This window comes from Fukomys damarensis, unplaced genomic scaffold (assembly GCF_012274545.1).
Source record: "Fukomys damarensis isolate Sample0158 unplaced genomic scaffold, DMR_v1.0_HiC HiC_scaffold_16, whole genome shotgun sequence".
NCBI classification, from domain to species: Eukaryota; Metazoa; Chordata; class Mammalia; order Rodentia; family Bathyergidae; genus Fukomys; species Fukomys damarensis.
In genome coordinates, this window is record NW_022900928.1 from 97568001 (window position 1) to 97586258 (window position 18258).

At 38.8% G+C, this 18258-nt stretch overlaps 1 protein-coding gene across 1 annotated transcript in view; it reads right to left on the reverse strand.

Annotated features, from left to right (window-relative positions):
- Positions 1–2004: 2004 nt before the first annotated feature.
- Positions 2005–18258, reverse strand: part of Ubn2 (ubinuclein 2) — an 89683-nt gene continuing 73429 nt past the window's right edge. The window contains exons 16-18 of the mRNA XM_010631719.3: positions 11681–11912; positions 11230–11319; positions 2005–6925 (exon numbers count right to left, since the gene is read on the reverse strand). Coding sequence (XP_010630021.1) covers positions 6876–6925; positions 11230–11319; positions 11681–11912 — 372 coding nt within the window. The 3' untranslated portion in view covers positions 2005–6875. The remainder of the gene's footprint in view (positions 6926–11229; positions 11320–11680; positions 11913–18258) is intronic.

An 18258-nucleotide genomic window follows, 5' to 3' on the forward strand; every position in this document is an offset into this window, starting at 1 on the left:
CTGATGTAGTTGAATTTTTGAATATAAAGTTCACATTTTAGGACAGATGAACACATAAAATGTCTATTTTATTCTGTTTTCTCTAGAGGAACAAACATATCCAACAAAATCTTTATGTCTTATTTTTTTGGGCAGAAGTCCTAACATTTGTTATTTGAGAAATGGAAAAGGAGGGAAATGTGGAAAACTGTGTGTTTATCTGCATAGCTGGTATTTAGAGGCTATTGACTAAGGCTTTATTTGGAAAAAAGCAACAAAAACCCAGAAAATAATTTTCAAAAATTGCATCACTAGAGAGTAACTGGGCCCTACCAAACTCTGGGATGAACCCAGATGCTTGTCTGCACAGGCCGGGTGGTTTTTATCTCCTAGCTTGCTTGAGCTGGGTAATTGTTCCTCATCCCCTTGCTTTCTCCTTCCTGACCCTGAATATGTGTTACAATTTAAATTCACACACACGTACACACACATCCAGTAATTAGTTCTAGCTATAGTTACAGCACCCATTTCTTCTTGTTTTAAATGAGAAAAGGGAGAAGGAAAAAAAAAAAGAAAAATGAAACAAAACAAAGAAAAAAGTGAGAAAAGGGTAATTCTGTGTATTACTCAGTACACAGGGATGGAAAGTGGGTGAAATGATCTTCATTCCTCATGGGAGTTGGGGAAACAATGCCGCCTTCCACCTTGACCACCTCTACTTGCTAGGGAGTTAATCCCACCTGCTCCTTCCTATTTCCTACAAACTGAGCAGCTGAGGGGCAATTCTGAGGGGCTGGAGAAGTGGAGCGCACAGGGCAGAGTGGCTGGCTGTGTGCAGCAGTTCGCTCTTCAGGACAGAGCTGGGGAACCCTAGAGTTCTTAGAGGACAGCATGCTGTCTGCCCCACACTTAAGAGGCAAGGAGACTCCCATTCATTTTTATAACGTTAAAAGGTTAGCTGTCAATTGCCAACTAATAATATCAAGGGAATTAGACTAAGAAGATGGAAAAGTGAGGCAGATAAAACTTGCAGGATCATTTATCAGTTTCAACAAGTAATCATCTAAACTTTACCTAACTTTAGCTCCACAATCTTGGCAAATATCACATGAACAATACCATGAAAAGCTAAAAAAATCCACTTATAAGTAAGAAACTTAGTATCTCTCCATTCTCACCACATTTTATCGGATACTAACCATTTTATTCCACCACAAATATAGTTATGTTTAAATAATATGTATCTAAATTAGAATTCCAGTGATTTTTTAAAACATAAAAATCATAGGTTTCTCTTTATACCCACAAGGAAAACATTTTTCAGCCTCTGAAGGAAGATGATAATATTAATTTTAATTACATAGGACATTTTAGAAAAAGTCAAAATATTTTTGAAACAGTAAAGTCTCTGATATCCCTGGGAGGTAGGTCAACATTAGTATACCCAACTGTCTCATGGGTAATCTGAGGCACAAAGGTTAAATGATATTCCCCTTAGATATAGTAATTTAGCAATTATTCCATCTGTCTGATAATAGTTTTGCTACCAGGGGCCTCTGTTTCTTACTTTTAGCCACCAGTCTCCTGTTCCAAATCAAACTTTTATTTAAAATGGGGTAATTTTATTTTAAATACATTTGTACTACTTTTGAGGACTGGTTCAATTTAGTTTCCCTTAACAAGTCACATCTATTTGTTTTCAATAAGAAATAGATAAATCATAGATACTGAAATTTACGTTATTTTGCTCAAGGGAGAAATCTAAAGAATTCTAACATCAGATGTAATTATCTGGCAAATAAAAATAAGACTGACGATTTCTCAAGAATGGTATAGATTATATGAATGTTTTCCTCAGTATCTGTAGTCTTTCTGCTTCAGTTTACTTGTGTTTTAACAGATATGCAGTTACATAATTCTTCAAAACATTTTCCAGAAAAAAACATGATATTTTTAACTTTTTTAAAGACAAGGTCTCACTATGTAGTTCAGGCTGGCTTTGAATTCATGGCGATCTTCCTACCTCAGCCTCCCAAGTGCTGTGACTATAGGCATACACCACTATATGCGGCAGATATTTTTTAAGTGTTGACACGGTTGCTAACTTCCTCCAAGATATATTTTGCTACCATGCCATGGTTGCAACTCTAGCCCTCCACGTGTTTAGTCTTCCCTGCCAAAGTGCATCTTGCTCTATCAACTAAACCTGCAAGCTACTCTTGTTATTCCAATGCTTTGTCTTAGACTACTTATGCCAAGTTTGAAGGGTACAGAGCAGTAGGTTACATCCAGGAACAATCAATGAATCCATTAAATTTATTTACTTGTAATAACTGACACACACACATTGGTTAACTTCTACAAATAGATATTATTCAAAGGGGGAAGAGAGTATCTTGTGATAAGATAATCTCTCAATTTTCCTATTTTAATCAACTAAAAGCAATGGAATAAACAAGGCAGATGTTTCCCAAACATCAAAAGGGCAGTGCTCAGAAAGGATGCAATGGTACAGCAGCTACTAGTCTTATATGTATGTATGTAAGTACCTTACACTATACCCATATACACACAAAGGAAAGGAAGCGTATTACAGCATGGTGTTATGCTGGCAAGTCTGAGATTTTTCCTTTTGAAACCCCTGACCTACCAAAGGTACTTAGGGTATCTGAGTACAGTTTCAAAAGAAGGGCAAAAGAAAGAAAAAAAGGCACTTAACAAAGACAAAGGCCTGAATTGAGCATGTTTTAGAGTAATATAAGCATTTACCAGGGCTAAGAAATTATTTACAAAGAATTAAACTTTTCCCTTAAAACTTTATAAAGTAAAATTGCATAACATGTTTGTGATCAGTTATTTATCTACTACTGCACTTCTGCTTAATTTTTACAAAATCAAAAGCCCCCCTCAAAACAAAATTATACATGCAGAATAGAAAGTCAAAGTGCCCCTTTGAGAACACTGGTCAGCAGAAATTAGTGCCGATATATAGGGAAAGTTCTCAAGTTTGGCCTGATTATAGAATTCTTTCATTCTTCTATTTCCAACTTGAAAAACAAAACAAAAACCAAAGAACAAAGCAAACAAATTCAAAACATAAATGATAACAATACAGGGACCAGTGTGCTTTTATGGTACACTCCTAAAATAAAAGTTCTCTAATTCTTTACATGGGTCAAATTATATAACAAAACTCCTAGAAAAAAATGTAAATTAAAGTCAACCAATATGAGCAAAGTTCATTTTTTCAAATGTAGCAGCAAATATGATAGATAACTGGAGTTCTAGAGATGATCCCAAAGAGTTCTCACAATCAATGGCAGTTTAAATAACAGTAGAACTTTCATTTCAGAAAATGTCTTGAATCCAAGTCAAGGTGGAAAAGGGTATGGGAGAGGGCAACCAGAGGAGAAAGACTAGAGCTGCCTGCCCTTTCCATTCCTGGGTAGTAAACAATTTAGATCTGCTTTGGGAAAAAAGAATATCCTGGGTTAAGAATCAGTTCCAGTAAGTTGTTTTCAAACAGGTGTCAAACCCACAGTATTCAAACATGTACCTTCCCTTTACCTTGGTGATCCCATAAATCCTATGACACGAAACAAAGGAATTTGGGCTAACATCATCCATCAAAGGGGTGGTGGGCATGAAAGAATGTACTACACAATCCTCTTGATTTCCTCAAAGTACTGTTTCGGGGTTTTGTGACTATAGATTAATCTCATTTCTTTTCCCAAAACCTTTTCTTCAGGCTGTTTTAAAATCATGATTTCCTACCCTCTAATCTCAGAAGCGTATGAGAAAGAATTATAATTCACTTACAATGGAAATTATTGCTTGCATTTAATTTGGAGGCTCTGAATGAGCTTGACACTTTACTCCCAAACAGTCTCCAACTGAGGTCCAGCACAGCTATCTCTGAGGACGGTTCTGCTGACCATTATTGCTTGTGAATACTGAGGATTAACTTGTATGTACAGTAACAGCTTATATATATATCAGTGAAGGCAATTTCAAAATAAGACAGTTGGAAACAAATAACTTAATCTTCCTGAATCAAGAATCCCTCTGAATGGGATGTAATTAAGTGTGCTGATTACTTTTGCATGTGGATGTTGCTAATGCTCTTTGAAATACACATTGCTCTATAGATATCCTTTCCAATTATAGTTTTAAAAAATAACATAATTTAAGTGCAAAAATACAGTATGAGTCAAGTCTCTGTGTTAAAAAATAACCAATTTATATGTTTGTTTTTAGTAATAAAACTGTAAAGACAGATGACCATAAAGTATGGACACCATTTTTAATGTTATGATCTAGAAAAGAAATAAGTATTTACATGTAGAAACTCTGATTATACTTTATCTATGGAGAAAGACAAGGATTTTGACCCATTTCCTGTTTGTACAACACAAAAGGAGGCTCCTGACTGAGACAGATGTAAATTGATCTGTGAAGGGGCAGGTGGGTGCTGAGGTGGGGGTCTGACTGCAGTCCTGGAGAAGAGAGAGTCTCCATGTTATATTAGCAGAGCCAAAGGCTTTCAAGTATAGTGACTGGTTAGTAAAAGATGACACGGGGAACAGAAATAATAAATCTGTTTTTCCTAGTGATGACAAAAGAGTCAGAGTATCAGGGAACTTCATTTAGCATGATTCAGAATTGATGGGTTTAAGAAATTATAATATGTCTTTGACTTATGGTAGCAATTAATTTATATGAATATGTATGTGTGTAAACACACAAACACAGACAAATACATGTAACACCAGTCAGCAGGAAGGGATTAATATGTACTCTGACCTTGCTCCTGGCAGAAGTAGTAAAACAAAGGCTACCTCCCCAAAGGAAAACTCCTACCACCAGCCCAGGTAGGGTTAGCAAAGGCAAACGCAAGAGGTCTGCTACCCTGGAATAAATCAAGATTTAAGGATGCTTCCCTATGGAAAAGAAAATAAATCTTAATCAAACATACTGAATTCAAGTCAGACCTCTGCAACATCCCAGTATCCATTAATGATTCCTTTGAAATAATAATTTTCCCTTGCAGTAACAAGTTCTTTAAAACTGAAGTTTTTGGGTGGGGGATTTAGCTCAGGGATTCCGGCGCCTCTCACAAGTGCAAGGACCCGAGTTTGATCCCCTGTACCAAAAAAAAAAAAAGGAAGTTTTCAGTTACTTTTTTTTTTTCTTGCTATGAAGCAAGCCAAAGTATCAAAATATAGGCATATAGATCTGTGGATCTGTGGTTATTTATAGTCCTGAAGGCAATTTGGGACTTCTGCTTATAAGAGAAAAAAAGGGTCTGGTTAAAACTCTTATTTGAATAAACAATGGTATAGGGTAACATGTAATGAAACTATGAAAGAAATCTTACTACTAGTCCAATGCTGTTGTTTGGTGGTTAGTCTGTTGTTATTATAAATGGAAAAAAGTTACACATTTAGAGCTTACACAACTGTTGGGTAGTGTGAAAATATTCACAAGTTTAAAACACAAAAGATACCAGAATGATGCTAGGGCAAAATAAAACGAAATATATCCAGACAGAAATATAAATGTTTCCCTTAACTCCCTTTGTTAACTTATTTGCATAAGGAAGCTCTAGTAACTAAGGACCTTATTATCTGCACAGTTATTGACATCAATACTCTCAGTAAATATTGGTAAGCTTTAAAATCCCAAATGCTCCAAACAATTTCACTACATGGATACAGGAAGATAAATTACACTGTAATTGTTATAAAAGACAACCCCTGTATACGATGATTCTAATGTAATTCTTCCTCTTAAAAATACCAACAAAACCCAGAAATTTTATATATATTATTTGGGTGACCACTGAAAAAATATATGTAGTATACACTTCTACCTGTTTCTATTAATAACTAACAATCACCTGAAGTATCAGTAGCTAAAAGAACAGAAAGCAAAGTTATAAAGTAAGGTGAACTGGGGTGAGTTCACAGTTCTTGTTAAGAGGCCTGCCAAGGGGGAAGAGCAGGGAAACAGCAGCCCAGTAACAAAGATTCCTATTTCTCAAGTGAAAAATGCGAACACAGTCACATTTTAAAATCAAGACTAGAAATACAAATTAACCAGTCAATATCAGATGCATAAATCACCTGAAGAAAAGAGTTAAGTACCTGCTTCTAAATGGAAGATGAAAATTGACCCTTTTACAAAAAGGGGACATTATGTTGCCTGTTATCATAACAGGCTCAATTTCATGACTTCTAAAAATCTAGATGATTTAGTAATATATATCACTGTGCTTGAATACATTTCCTGATGCATCTTTAGTCCACTGATTTACATGGGAGTTGCTACATACTGGAAAAGATTCAAGTTTGCTCAGGATGTTTGAGGCTAAGTATTTCTTCGGCTACTAACTGTTATCAGACCTAAGGTTATTCATTTGATTTGTGGCAAATCTTCTATACTGTCCACTTAGTCAGACATGATCTTTACTCCTGACAAACTGGCCTAATTCAAGAGCTACTGCTTTTATTATGTGGTTATGTCTACAAGTGTTCAGATCCAACCCCCAGGATGGATGGTATTTACCCAAATCCTCTCAACTTCCTCCTCCTCCCCAGGGAAAAATCAAATTTGTACTTCTGTGGGTTTGACAGCTGAGTCTCTTTTGAGTCAGTTAACATGGTAACTCTTTCTTTAGGAAAGACCAAAGGTAACTAACTTTGCACAAAAGCATTTCTTCCTCCTGCACCTGGCATTGCTCAAGTAATGTTTTCTTTCCTTTTCCTCCTCACCACAGTGCTTGGGACGAGAATGTAAACATCGACAGAAACAGCAGCCCTGTGACCACGTAAGGACTTTCCCATCAGGTAGATCCCATCAGTCAGCTAAACATTTCGTCTCTGCTCGCTGGGAAGTCATTGAGATTTCCGTGGTAACTTAGTGTCCCCTTTACTTTGGCCTCCATCTAAGAAAAAGAGATGTTAAATTGGTATGATTGGACATGTCAGAAAAATAGATGAGAAAAACAGAGCAAAAAAAAAATGTACGTGGAAGACAGCTCCAGAGATAACCTTTAATATTTGAAATGCTGTGTAGTATTACAAAGGCTGACTACATATAAAGATTCAAAACTCAACAATGATCCCATTATCTCACGTGACTATAGTTCAGTTGGTTTTCAGTCCTAATTCTGTTATCATCTACCTCTCAGCTGAGTGTTTCCACTGCTGAGAGGGTACCAAGGACCCAGAGACACAACTCCCACCTCTGAGGGACCCACCACACCTTTTGATTCTTTTGGGAGACAAGGTCTATTTCATTTTCTTCTAAGTGGAATTCAATTTTTTGGGCTGTGATATAGCAATTATCCATAATTCCCAAATATCAGATAAATGAGTGTAGCACTGGTAGTGAAAAAAATCCAGCTGCATCTTCATTTTGGTTCTGACCGAGTATCAGGGATAGAAGTCTGCTATAGAATAATGGTTTTCATTTTATTCTTTCTTTTGGGTGGTACTGGGGATAGAACTTAGGACCTTGTACTTTCTCAGCAGGCAAGATGCCACTAAGCTAAATCCATAGTCCGCCATTTCTACATTCTGCTGTATCAATGTTAATGGGGAAAGTGTTGATTACTTCATTCATTCATTTATTTATTTATGTAGTGGGGATTGAACTTGGGTCCTTGTGCTTGAGAGGCAGGCACCAAAACACTGAGCTAAATCCCCTGCCCATTATTACTTCATTTAAATTTCAGATTCATCACCTAGAAACACTGGGACAAGAAAGGAAAAGGGAATACTCTGGCAGGCAAGAGTAGGAGCCAGTGATCTAGAGAGTCAAGAGAATACAGGGAAAAATCTCTGAAGGGGAGGGCTCAAGGACGATGAAGCCCCCAGAGAGGGAAGGTTCTACTTCAAGGGAAAAGGACCCAACAGAGATCCACAGGCGAAAGGAACAAATTATTGTAGCACAGTACAGTAAGAAGCTAAAAGCTGAAAGAGGCCATATAAATCACATGGCCCGCTTGGATATCTAAATTTCTCTACAAAACCAAAAGCAAAACAAACAAACCCCCCCGCAAAACCTGAATAAAAGCTGTATCAATGAAATAAGATTATTTCAAAAATTTCATACATATGACACTATTAAAATAACTGGTAAAGGGCCAGGGATTTAGCTCAGTGGCACTGGGCCTGCCTTGCAAGTGCAAGGTCCCGAGTTCAATCCCCAGTACCAAAACAACACAAAAAATCTGGTAAAAAAATTTAAAAGAATAACTTTGGTGACAACATCTAAGGCTTCTTAATTTATAAGATAATATGTATCTACATTTATAGAAAGAAATACTTGATCTGTGTAATACTTTCATCTGGTATAATTAAATTCATAAAATGGTTATGGCCCCTTTTGTTTCTGTTTTTGGTACTAGGGATTGAATTTGGGACCTTGCCCTTGTGAGGCAGGTGTGGTGCCACTGAGCTAAATTCCTGGCCCATGTTTTGTTTTATAGATAGGGTCTCTCTATGTAGTCTAGGTCAGACTTGAATTTGCTATGTAGCCCAAAGTGGCCTTGAATTTATGATACTTTTGCCTCAGTCTCCTGACTGTTGAGATTACAAGTGTAGTTAAGACAGTTGTTTTTTGTTTGTTTGTTTGTTTGTTTGTTTGTTTTTGGTGCCAGGGATCAAACTCGGGACCTTGTGGTCGCAAGGCAGGCGTGGAACCACTGAGCTAAATCCCTGCCCCCACCAACAAAAAAATTTTTTTTTCTTTTGGTACTGCGGATTGAACTCGGAACCTTGGGGTTGGGTGGCAGGCAGCAGAACCACTGAGCTAAATCCCCAACCTCCTTAAAGTATTTTTTAAACAGAAGTTTTAAACTTTATTTGGAAAAGACTGGAAGTCATATTTCTTTTCTTACTATGGCACAGAAGTGCTATCAAGATAATCTACCTAAGAGCTGGAGCCAGGTGTGGAGGCAGCCACCTATAATCCTAGCATTTGGGAGGCTGAAGCAGGAGAGTGAGCTCAAGGCCAGTTTGAACTACATTGTGAGACCCTGGTCTCAAAAACAATCAAGAATCTTGCTCAGTTAGTTCCTTGCCAGAACACCCTTCATATCTCTGCCCATGAGCACCATTGGCTGGACTCACACCACCAGCAGTTATCCACACTCAGGGAGGACACTCCAGTCACAGAACAATTCCTCTTACTAAATTTTTTGTTTGAGTCAGAGTCATGTTATGTAGTTCAGGTTGGGTTTGAACTTACTATGTAGCCTAGGCTGGCTATCTCCTGCCTCTGCCTCTTGAATGCGGGGGTTATAGGTGGGTACCACCATGCCCAGCCCCCTTATTAAATTTTTTTTTTTTTTTTTTTTTTTTTTCAACTCGGGTCCTTGCGCTTGCAAGGCAGGCCACCAAACTGCTGAGCTAAATCCCTGGCCCCCCTCCTATTAATTTTAAGCCTAATCAAGGTCGGGAAAATCAGGATTATTGATGTTTATGCCTACTTTATATGGCCTACTTTGCTCAATTGTGGTGTACACTCATTCAAGGATGAATCTGAGGGAGCTTACTACAGGAGTTTTATCTTTCTTAAACTTTTATCCTTTAAAATATTCACCAATTCTTTGTGGTGAAAACCTTTCTCCTGATTTTTTTTTTTTTTTTTGGTTTTTTGAGACAGGGTCTCACTATGTAGTTGAGACTGACCTGAAACTCACTATGTAGCCCAGGCTGGTGTCGAACTCACAGTGATCCTCCTGCCTCAGCCTCCCAAGTGTTGGGATTACAGGTGTGAGCCACCACGCCCGGCTCTCCTGGCTTCTTTTTTTTTTGGTACGGGGGGGATTGAACTCGGATCCTTGTGCTTGCGAGGCAGGTGGAGGAACCACTGAGCTAAATCCCCGGCCCCTGGCTTGATATGTACAGTATATAACTGTTACTGTACTCATGCTGTGTAACAGTATTCTAGAGTGTCTTGCTTCTAATGACCAAAGGGCTTTCGGAAAACAAATGACAACAGGTGGCCTCCATCTATAGGATGGCTATAGGCCCCCATCTTTGCACCGTGGTCAGTGGTAAACCAGGTCAAAGATCATTTTTAATGCAGTGGCCAAAAAGAATAGTAAGGCACTAGTAAACTTCCAATGTTGAAAGGGCAGCTGAGAAGTTATTTCTCCTCAGAAGACTTGGAAAATAGTCTCCAAAAGAGTGCATAAGCAGTGTATCGAGACCAGCTGTTAAGCAGGAACCTGGAGGCTGCTATGTATGATGCCCACTCTCCAGCACTGATTCCAGTGTAGGCAAGCTGGGCTGTAACCACACAACGCATAATTTGGGTCATGTTAATTTAAGGTACAGCCTTAATGCTAAGGTACAGCCAAGTTTGATGGTGAAGAATAAGAGACTGGTTGGGAGTGTAGCTCAATTAACTGCATGTGCTCGGAGTGTCCAAGGCCCTGGGTTCAGTCCCTAACACTTAAAAACAATGAATACAGGTTTCTTGAGTTTGTATCTGAGAGCAAACCCTAGCATGTTATTTTGGACAAGCTGTTTATCTCACTTGATTGTATTCTGATCTGTGAAATGGGCACCCACCATTATGTCATTCCAGGGCTTACCGTAAGGATTAAATCAGCTCTTCCATGTAAGTTGTCACAAGACCAAACTGTACTTAATAAACTTTCAACACAGGTAAACTATTTAATTCCTGCATATAACTTTTCATTTTTTCTTCAGTTCTCGAGATTGAATTCAGGGCCTTTGCACTATGCTCCATCTCCAGCCCTATAATTTTTTTTTTTTCCTTGAGATAGGGTCTAAGTTGCCCAGTCTGGACTTGAAGTTGTGACACTCTTGCATCTGCCTCCCAGCATTGCTGGAATTACAGGTGTACACCATCATGCACAGCTGTATATAACTTATATGATTCCTCTTCTTAGCCATCACTCTACACAGTACACACCTTCAACAAGACCCTTTCAGGGCCGGGAGTATGGCTCAGCAGCAGTGCGCCCGCCTTGCAAATGGAAGGTCCTGAGTTTGCTCTCCAGTAACAGGGACAAAAAAGAAAAAAAAGGCCCTTTCATATGCAACAAAACACCTCACTGACCAATTTTCTTTTTCTTACAAGCATTTTGCTGCCAATGAGAATTTAATCACAAAAATTTTTTTTCCAACTGCTGTCATTCCATGGTTTTCAGAAAAGTATAATTTATATTCATAAACAATGAAGAGATGAAGGAAGAGGTAGCTTTCTTACCATTAAATGTTTGCTGTAAGTGTGTAGGCAGAGGTGAGTGGGAAAGTGTTGCTGTGTGCGGAGCTCCTGGCTGTAAACCCTTTAGTAAATCTGAAGGGAAAACAGAGTTGTCAGTGATCTTTAAGATGTGAGCCCTCTTGGATCAACTCTAAAATACTTTATCTAATGCCACAAGTCTGACTTCAAAGGCCTTTTAAAACTAGAACACACATATTAACAAATGTCCCATGTTATCAATGCCATTATGTATAAGTAGATAATCTAACAAATTTGACTTTTATAAATTTCATTTAAGATACAAATTGGTATAGATGGTTCATTTGTTCATTTTAAAGTATAAATATGGTCCCAGAGCCCATAATTTAATCGTACATTAGATAAACTGTATTTCTTAAATTCCAAAGCCCCTGTTCTGCCACTAGACAGTGTGTGAGTGAAGAGCGAGACTTACTCTGAGTGAGGCTGTGGTGGAAAGCGGCTGAGGTAGATCCCGAGGTGGTTGTCACTCCAGCTGTGTCCGTTCCGAAGCCAAGTAGCTCCAAGGGAAACTGGAAGGGCATGGTCACTGGAACAAGGCCACCCAGCATCCCAAAAGGAGTCACATTTTGATTTGTTACAGACAAGGGTGATGTCATGAGAGTCAGAGGTGAGGCATTAGCCAATAATGATGCTCCTGCTGTGGACTGTGCAGAAACCAGGGGTCAAAATAGATAGGAAAGAAAGTCTTTTACCTCAGCTGATTTAATTTAATATCCTGGTGGATGCAAGACTGTGTCTTTTTTTTTTTTTTTGTGGTAAGACTGTGTCTTGTACCAGTTCTAACAAACCTTGTGAGACTGAAATTAAGACCAAGGTGAAAATAAATTTTAAAGAGTTCCCCAACATTGGTTTTGAAGATCCAAAATTACATCTGGGAATCTTTCTATGCTCAGCTCTTCTTCTCACAGATCTCTTCTTAACTGTAACATGCAGTCGGCTGTTCTCTTGGCCTAATTCCTAACCTTACAGTTCTACCTCTCCCCTTCTGCTCCAGTCACAGACCTGATTAACTCCATGCCATTTCACCTGGGAGAACACTGAAAATGCTGTCACTTTCCTGTTCTTTCTTGGCCCCATCTCCGCAGGTGCTATTCTGCTGAATGCTCCTTCAGGCCTCTCCCCAGCTTGCATCTTAGCACCAGCAGACGCTCTTCCTCACCCTTGCCCCCACCTCCCCGAGGCTGAGTGACAAACATTTCTTGTACTGATAGCTTGCACTGCACCTTTTGTCACACAGGGACCTCTTACTCTTTTTACAAACACATTCCTATGTGTTTCCTCAATGCCTAGCTACAACCTCATTTATTTGTATTCCTTTTATTATCAAACTCAATGACAGCCTCCATTTTCCACATTACCACGTCTCTACTTAATCCTTGAGAGCTACCTTCTGAAATGACACTCCCTACACTAAAAGGTAAATAAGTGTTTTCATACTCTTCCACCTGGGCCTAGAAGCCCTAGTTTGGAACAAAAAGCACTTCTTAGATCAGAAATACACTAACACTAATGAACTTTCACTGAGAATACTCCTTAAGCTAATTTAAGTCTTTTAACAGTTTTGTATATAACAATTGAGTGATTTTTGCCTGTTTTAACTTTTTTGTGTGTGTTTTGACCTGTAGTCTCACTATGTCATCTAGGCTTGGCCTTGAACTTTTGAGTCTCTTCCTCAACTTTCAGAAGTATCCCCAAGTAGGTGGAATTATAAGTGTGAGCCACCACAGTCAACAAGTTCTCTCCCTCCCCCATTTCTTTCTTTTCCCTCTCTCTGTTGAGACAGTCTATGTAGCACAGGCTGGCCTCAGACTCCCAGTGCTCCCTGCCTTATCCTCCCAAGTACTGGGATTACAGGTGTGTGCCACCATGTCCCACCCAGCAATGTTTTTCTTAAGATTTGATACCACCCAACTTGATATCAAATTTACCATCAGGTTTTTGGTATCAGATATTACTATGAAATTTTCTGTCATTGTGAGTATTCCTTTGTAGTGTTACTTTCCAAATCCATACTTTTCTGGTCAAAAAAACACTGTCTATTCTAGCCAGGTGTTGTGGTGCACACCTATAATTCCAGCACTCGGGAGGATAAAGCAGGGAGTCTGTAGCCAGCCTAAACTACATAGCAAGACCTTGTCTCAAAACAACAGGGCCAGGGATTTAGCCTAGAGGCACTGTGCCTGCCTTGCAAGTGCAAGGTCCTGAGTTTGATCCCTGGTACACAAAAAAACCAAAAATAAATAAATAAATAAATAAATAATCTGTCAAAACGACGACAATGAACAAACAAAAAATTCCAGTTCTAAATGTGGTCAGGAAAACTTATTTGTTTACTTTTTTTTTTTGGTTTTTTTGAGAGAGTCTCACTATGTAGTTGAGACTGGCCTGGAACTCACTATGTAGCCCAGGGTGGTCTCAAACTCACAGAGATCCTCCTGCCTCAGCCTTGAGAGTGCTGGGATTACAGGTATTTGCCACCACACCCAGTCTTTACATTTTTTAAAAAAGTCAACAATAAATACTATATAGGTACTTTGAGTTTTAGTTTGTGTTATTTTTATTTAAAGACCCTGTTAGTCAATAAAAGGACCAATTACTTTCTTAATGCATGAGAAAGACGCCCGATTTCCCTGCACACATGGGCCACACCAAACACACAGCTCCATATCCCCTGGCTTGTGCTGTTCCTGGGCAGAAAGCCAAGGGCATTCTCCAGAACCTTCCGTGCTGGTCCTGCCACTCTCTCTAGTACCCACTCTATCTTCTCTCCTGTCATCACTGGCTTTTCTAACCAACGTTCTGGCCTCACCTTCTCAGCTCTGGGCCCTCACAGAGCAATCTGCCCCACCCCTCACGACTGCTGCCCCGCAGGCAGCAGGCAGGCGCCTCCTTCACATACCTGGCTGGCACCCTACTTTCTACTTCTGGCCGCACGTGGAGGATGTGGAGCATGAGTTAGACAGATTCCTATCTTTTTTAAGCACAACTACCTCTTACACTTAAGTACATTTTATGCTTGGACTTGCCGGCTTTTAAAATTTGTCAGTCTTTGTTCTACTACACCAGCCACAATACAGAGTGGGGCATTTACGAAAAAATTACCAAGTTAAATATAACAATGTTTTGAATAAAGATAGAAAAGGTACTGAATTAGTTTAAAAACTAACAAGAGTTGCTTTTTTAAAAACCATAATTCTATTGTAGTCTTTGGATGATACAGAGTCTCCAAGGCTGTGTGTTAACTGGAAGCCCTCAGGTAAGAACTTTAAATATTGCTAACAAGGGGAAATTTAAAAATTGTCTGGAAGAGTCTAATTGAAGCACTAAATTAGATGGAAAATGTCAATTATGGCAAGTTCTAAAATTAAGTAACGTGAGTATTAGCAATGTAAATAATACCACACTATAAATCAACATTTGGCACCTTCTCCTTGACTTTGTGCTTTCTGCAGCACTGGGACTTAGCCAGGGTCCAACACACACCAGGCAGTGCCCATCTCTGAGCTACATCATTGCTACACTTCTGGGTCTCTACTGCAAGCTGGACACCTCTCAGAAGCAGGAAGTTCCTCAGCTGAAACCTCAGACAGCATAGAGAAGCTGGCAACGTGAAAGAGTTCACGATTTTGCCCCATAATTAAAAATATTTTTCACGATGTCTGTATTTCATTCTTGAGGAAAATATGGAAAGAAACCTTGTTCATTTCAGGGAAAATATGAAGAGAAACTCTGTTCTTCCCATGGACCTAAATGTTTTAAAATCTCATGTTGTTTTCACAATACCTCAGAAATGTTCTGAAACAACTACACTTGCTCCCCTGTTGGAGAGCACACCCATTATCTCCTTGCTGCACACAGAACAAAACTGAAGTTCTCTCAGGTCCTCTCAACAGCTCTGGTCTTTCCCACAGCGCCGCCTCAGGACCTCATGCCAGGCTCTTCCCTCCTCTACTGCTGCTACTCCTTTGTCAGGGGCTGTTTTGTCTTTCTCATCTCCAGGTGGCTGGCTATATTCAATCCTCAGCTGAAAGGGTCCTCCTCAGGAGGCCTTCCCCTTCCTGTCTAGGTATGCAGCAATCACTCTCTATCCTACTTTAGTGTACTTTTTCACAGGTCTTGCCATGGTATTTATAACTTGTATTTATTTTAGTTTCCTATGTAGAAAGCCTGCTCTGTGACAACAGGACTCAAGTACACTGCTCATTCCTAGTTATAGCACCTAGTAGAGAGCCTGGCGCACAGAAATGGCTCAATACATACTTACTTCATAGATTCATGAGTGTGTTTTGGGCCTATAAAGTAGCAAAGACAGGACTGCCAGAGAGTAAGCAGAGAGGCAAGAAAAGAACAGCAAACTGTTGGGTGGAAAGTTACTAAACAGTAACTAAAGCTAGTGACTGGAGCCCAGAAAGATTTTAACTTCTGTCCTTTGTTAAAGGACCTCTCATTTTAATTCTGCAAAGCAGTAAATACAGCTGCAGATGCCTTCTAGACAGGAGGTGAATGAAAGCTCCACAGGCACAGCTGGGAAATCTGCTTTCATCTGGGTGCTACAGGCAGAAGCTAGAGGGCAGAAGTTAGCTGATAAGATGACTTCAAGGAGATGCTGCACTGGTAGGAAAGCAATTTAGGTTCATGAAGAGAAGAAATGATTTTATTCAATTTCTGGTCTTTTCTTTAGTCTAAACAATGAGACAGAAAAGAAAAAATAGCAGATGGAGGCAGGTATACCAGGGTCTTCAGATCCTAAAGCCCCTGGCAGAGGAGGAAAATCAAGAGGGAGTGCTTCTTTAAAACATAGCTCTCGCCATGTAGTTTTCTTGTTGACAAACCAGTTATCTGGTAAGAAAGTAGACGGATTCTTTTGAGATAAATGATGAAACAGACGTCTGTCTTTGGGAAAAGTATAGGACTGACGGTGTCTGGAGATCATGAAGAATGAAGGAAGATATAATCTTAATTTCAAAGAAAATGAAGTTAAAAAAAAAGATAAAAGGCAAATTTTTAACTCCAGGTAAAAACCATAAAAAACTTGTAAGAAAGCAAATAGCAGGCAGGGGATATGGCTCAGTGGTTCCACTACACCAGCTCGATCCCCACTACCACAAAAAACAAAAAACAAAACAAAACAAAAAAACCCTAAAAACCAAAAACCCAAATAGCGCAGCATGGTGGTGCACGCCTATAACCCTAGCACTCAGGAGGCTGAGGTAGGAGGATTGCTTTGAATACGAGGCAAGCTAGATAAATAGTGAGTTCAAGGCTAGTTTGAACTATATAGTGAGACCCTGTCTGGAAAAAAAAAAAAAAGAAAAAGAAAAAAAAGAAAGAAAGCAAATTAAGCCATAGTTACGACATTTAGCTCAATAGGGACTCATGAAGTCACGTATATTTAACTAAAAATTATAACTGCTTTTTCAGGAGTATAAGGTAGATATAAACCATAAGACTTGTTTTTCATAGTGAAAAATACAGAAAAAGAAACGAGAGGATTAGAGAGAGAGAGAGAGAGAGAGAGAGAGAGAGAGAGAATATAGAACTAAAGCTGATAAAATTAGAACTTTTTCTTGGTTGTAAGGGAATAAACCCACGGCCTTCACACCGAGCTATATCCCCACTCCCACCCCTTTTTTGGTACCGGAGATTGAACTCAGGACCTTGTGCTTGCTAAGCAGGCACTGTCACCACTGAGCTAAATCCCCAGCTATCCCCAGAACTTTTAATTTTTTTTTTCCCCAATTTTGAGCTTAAATTGCCTAAAATGAGCTTGAACTTGTGGCCCTCTGGCTTCAGCATCCTAGAGTGTAGGAATTACTGTACAGGTATGTGCCACCATGCCTGGTTCTTTCTTCTTTCTGATGAAAGTAAAATTATGCATGTAAAATATCAGTTAATCCTAGACTTCAATAAATGAAGTATTTGTTCTACACTAGAATCAAGTCATTCCTAAGTCGATGTGAGTGGTAGAATGATAACTGGAATTAAACATGTTGAATACAAACTGCTATACTCCACTCGACAGCAGATACCTCTACCAATGGCAGTGGGAGGACCTTTCCACTACACATTCCTATACTACATAAACAGAAGGCAGCTCTTCCTCAGACAATACAAGTCCATAAGACAACAAATACCATGTTTTCAGGAAATATTTAAGAACCTAATAACTTGTACATCATAAGGTGATATATTTTTAAAAAGCAGTTATAAAACAGAATATTAGGTAAACACACTTTATTGAAAATTCAGTCCAAAAAAATACCTACCAAGTAGAAACAGGATTGGAAGGATAAGCAATTTTTGTTTTCTTTTCACTAAATTTGTCTACAGTTAAAATACATATTACTTCCAGGAAAAAAAAGAAAGGTAAAGAAACCAAATCACTAATGTGAAGGACAAATCTGAGTATGTCTCAAAATACAAACAAGGCAGAAAGATGAGAACAGTAAGAGAAGATGATAAAGAGGACAAAATGATAAAATACATGAATAACAAAGAATTCTCAAAAACCTAGGATAAACCAGGCATGGCTGTACACACCTGTAATCCCAGCACACAGGTGGCCTGCACGACATAATTGATTCAAGGCTACCCTGAACTACAGAGCAAGACCCTGTCCCCCCAAATTAAAAATAAAGCAAAACAAAAAAGAAAACTAGAAAATATGTTCTCAGAAATAATATTCACATCTATAATAGAAGGAAATATTCTTAAGCTGTTATATTGCCAGGTCTGAGGCATTATAATGTTCTAGGTATAAAATTAACAAAAATTAGATCTAGCTATCGTCTATGGACAATTAATTTTCAAAGAAAAAAGAAAGAGCTTACTAGCACTTAGGTAGAAAAGTCACATTACCCATAAAAGGGAACAAAAAATCAATATGGCCCCAGACTTTTCAAAATACCAAGCAAGAATCAGTGGAGCAATATTTACAGAATTCTCACCAGTACCATTAGTTACTGAGAAATCTACATATATATACTCAAG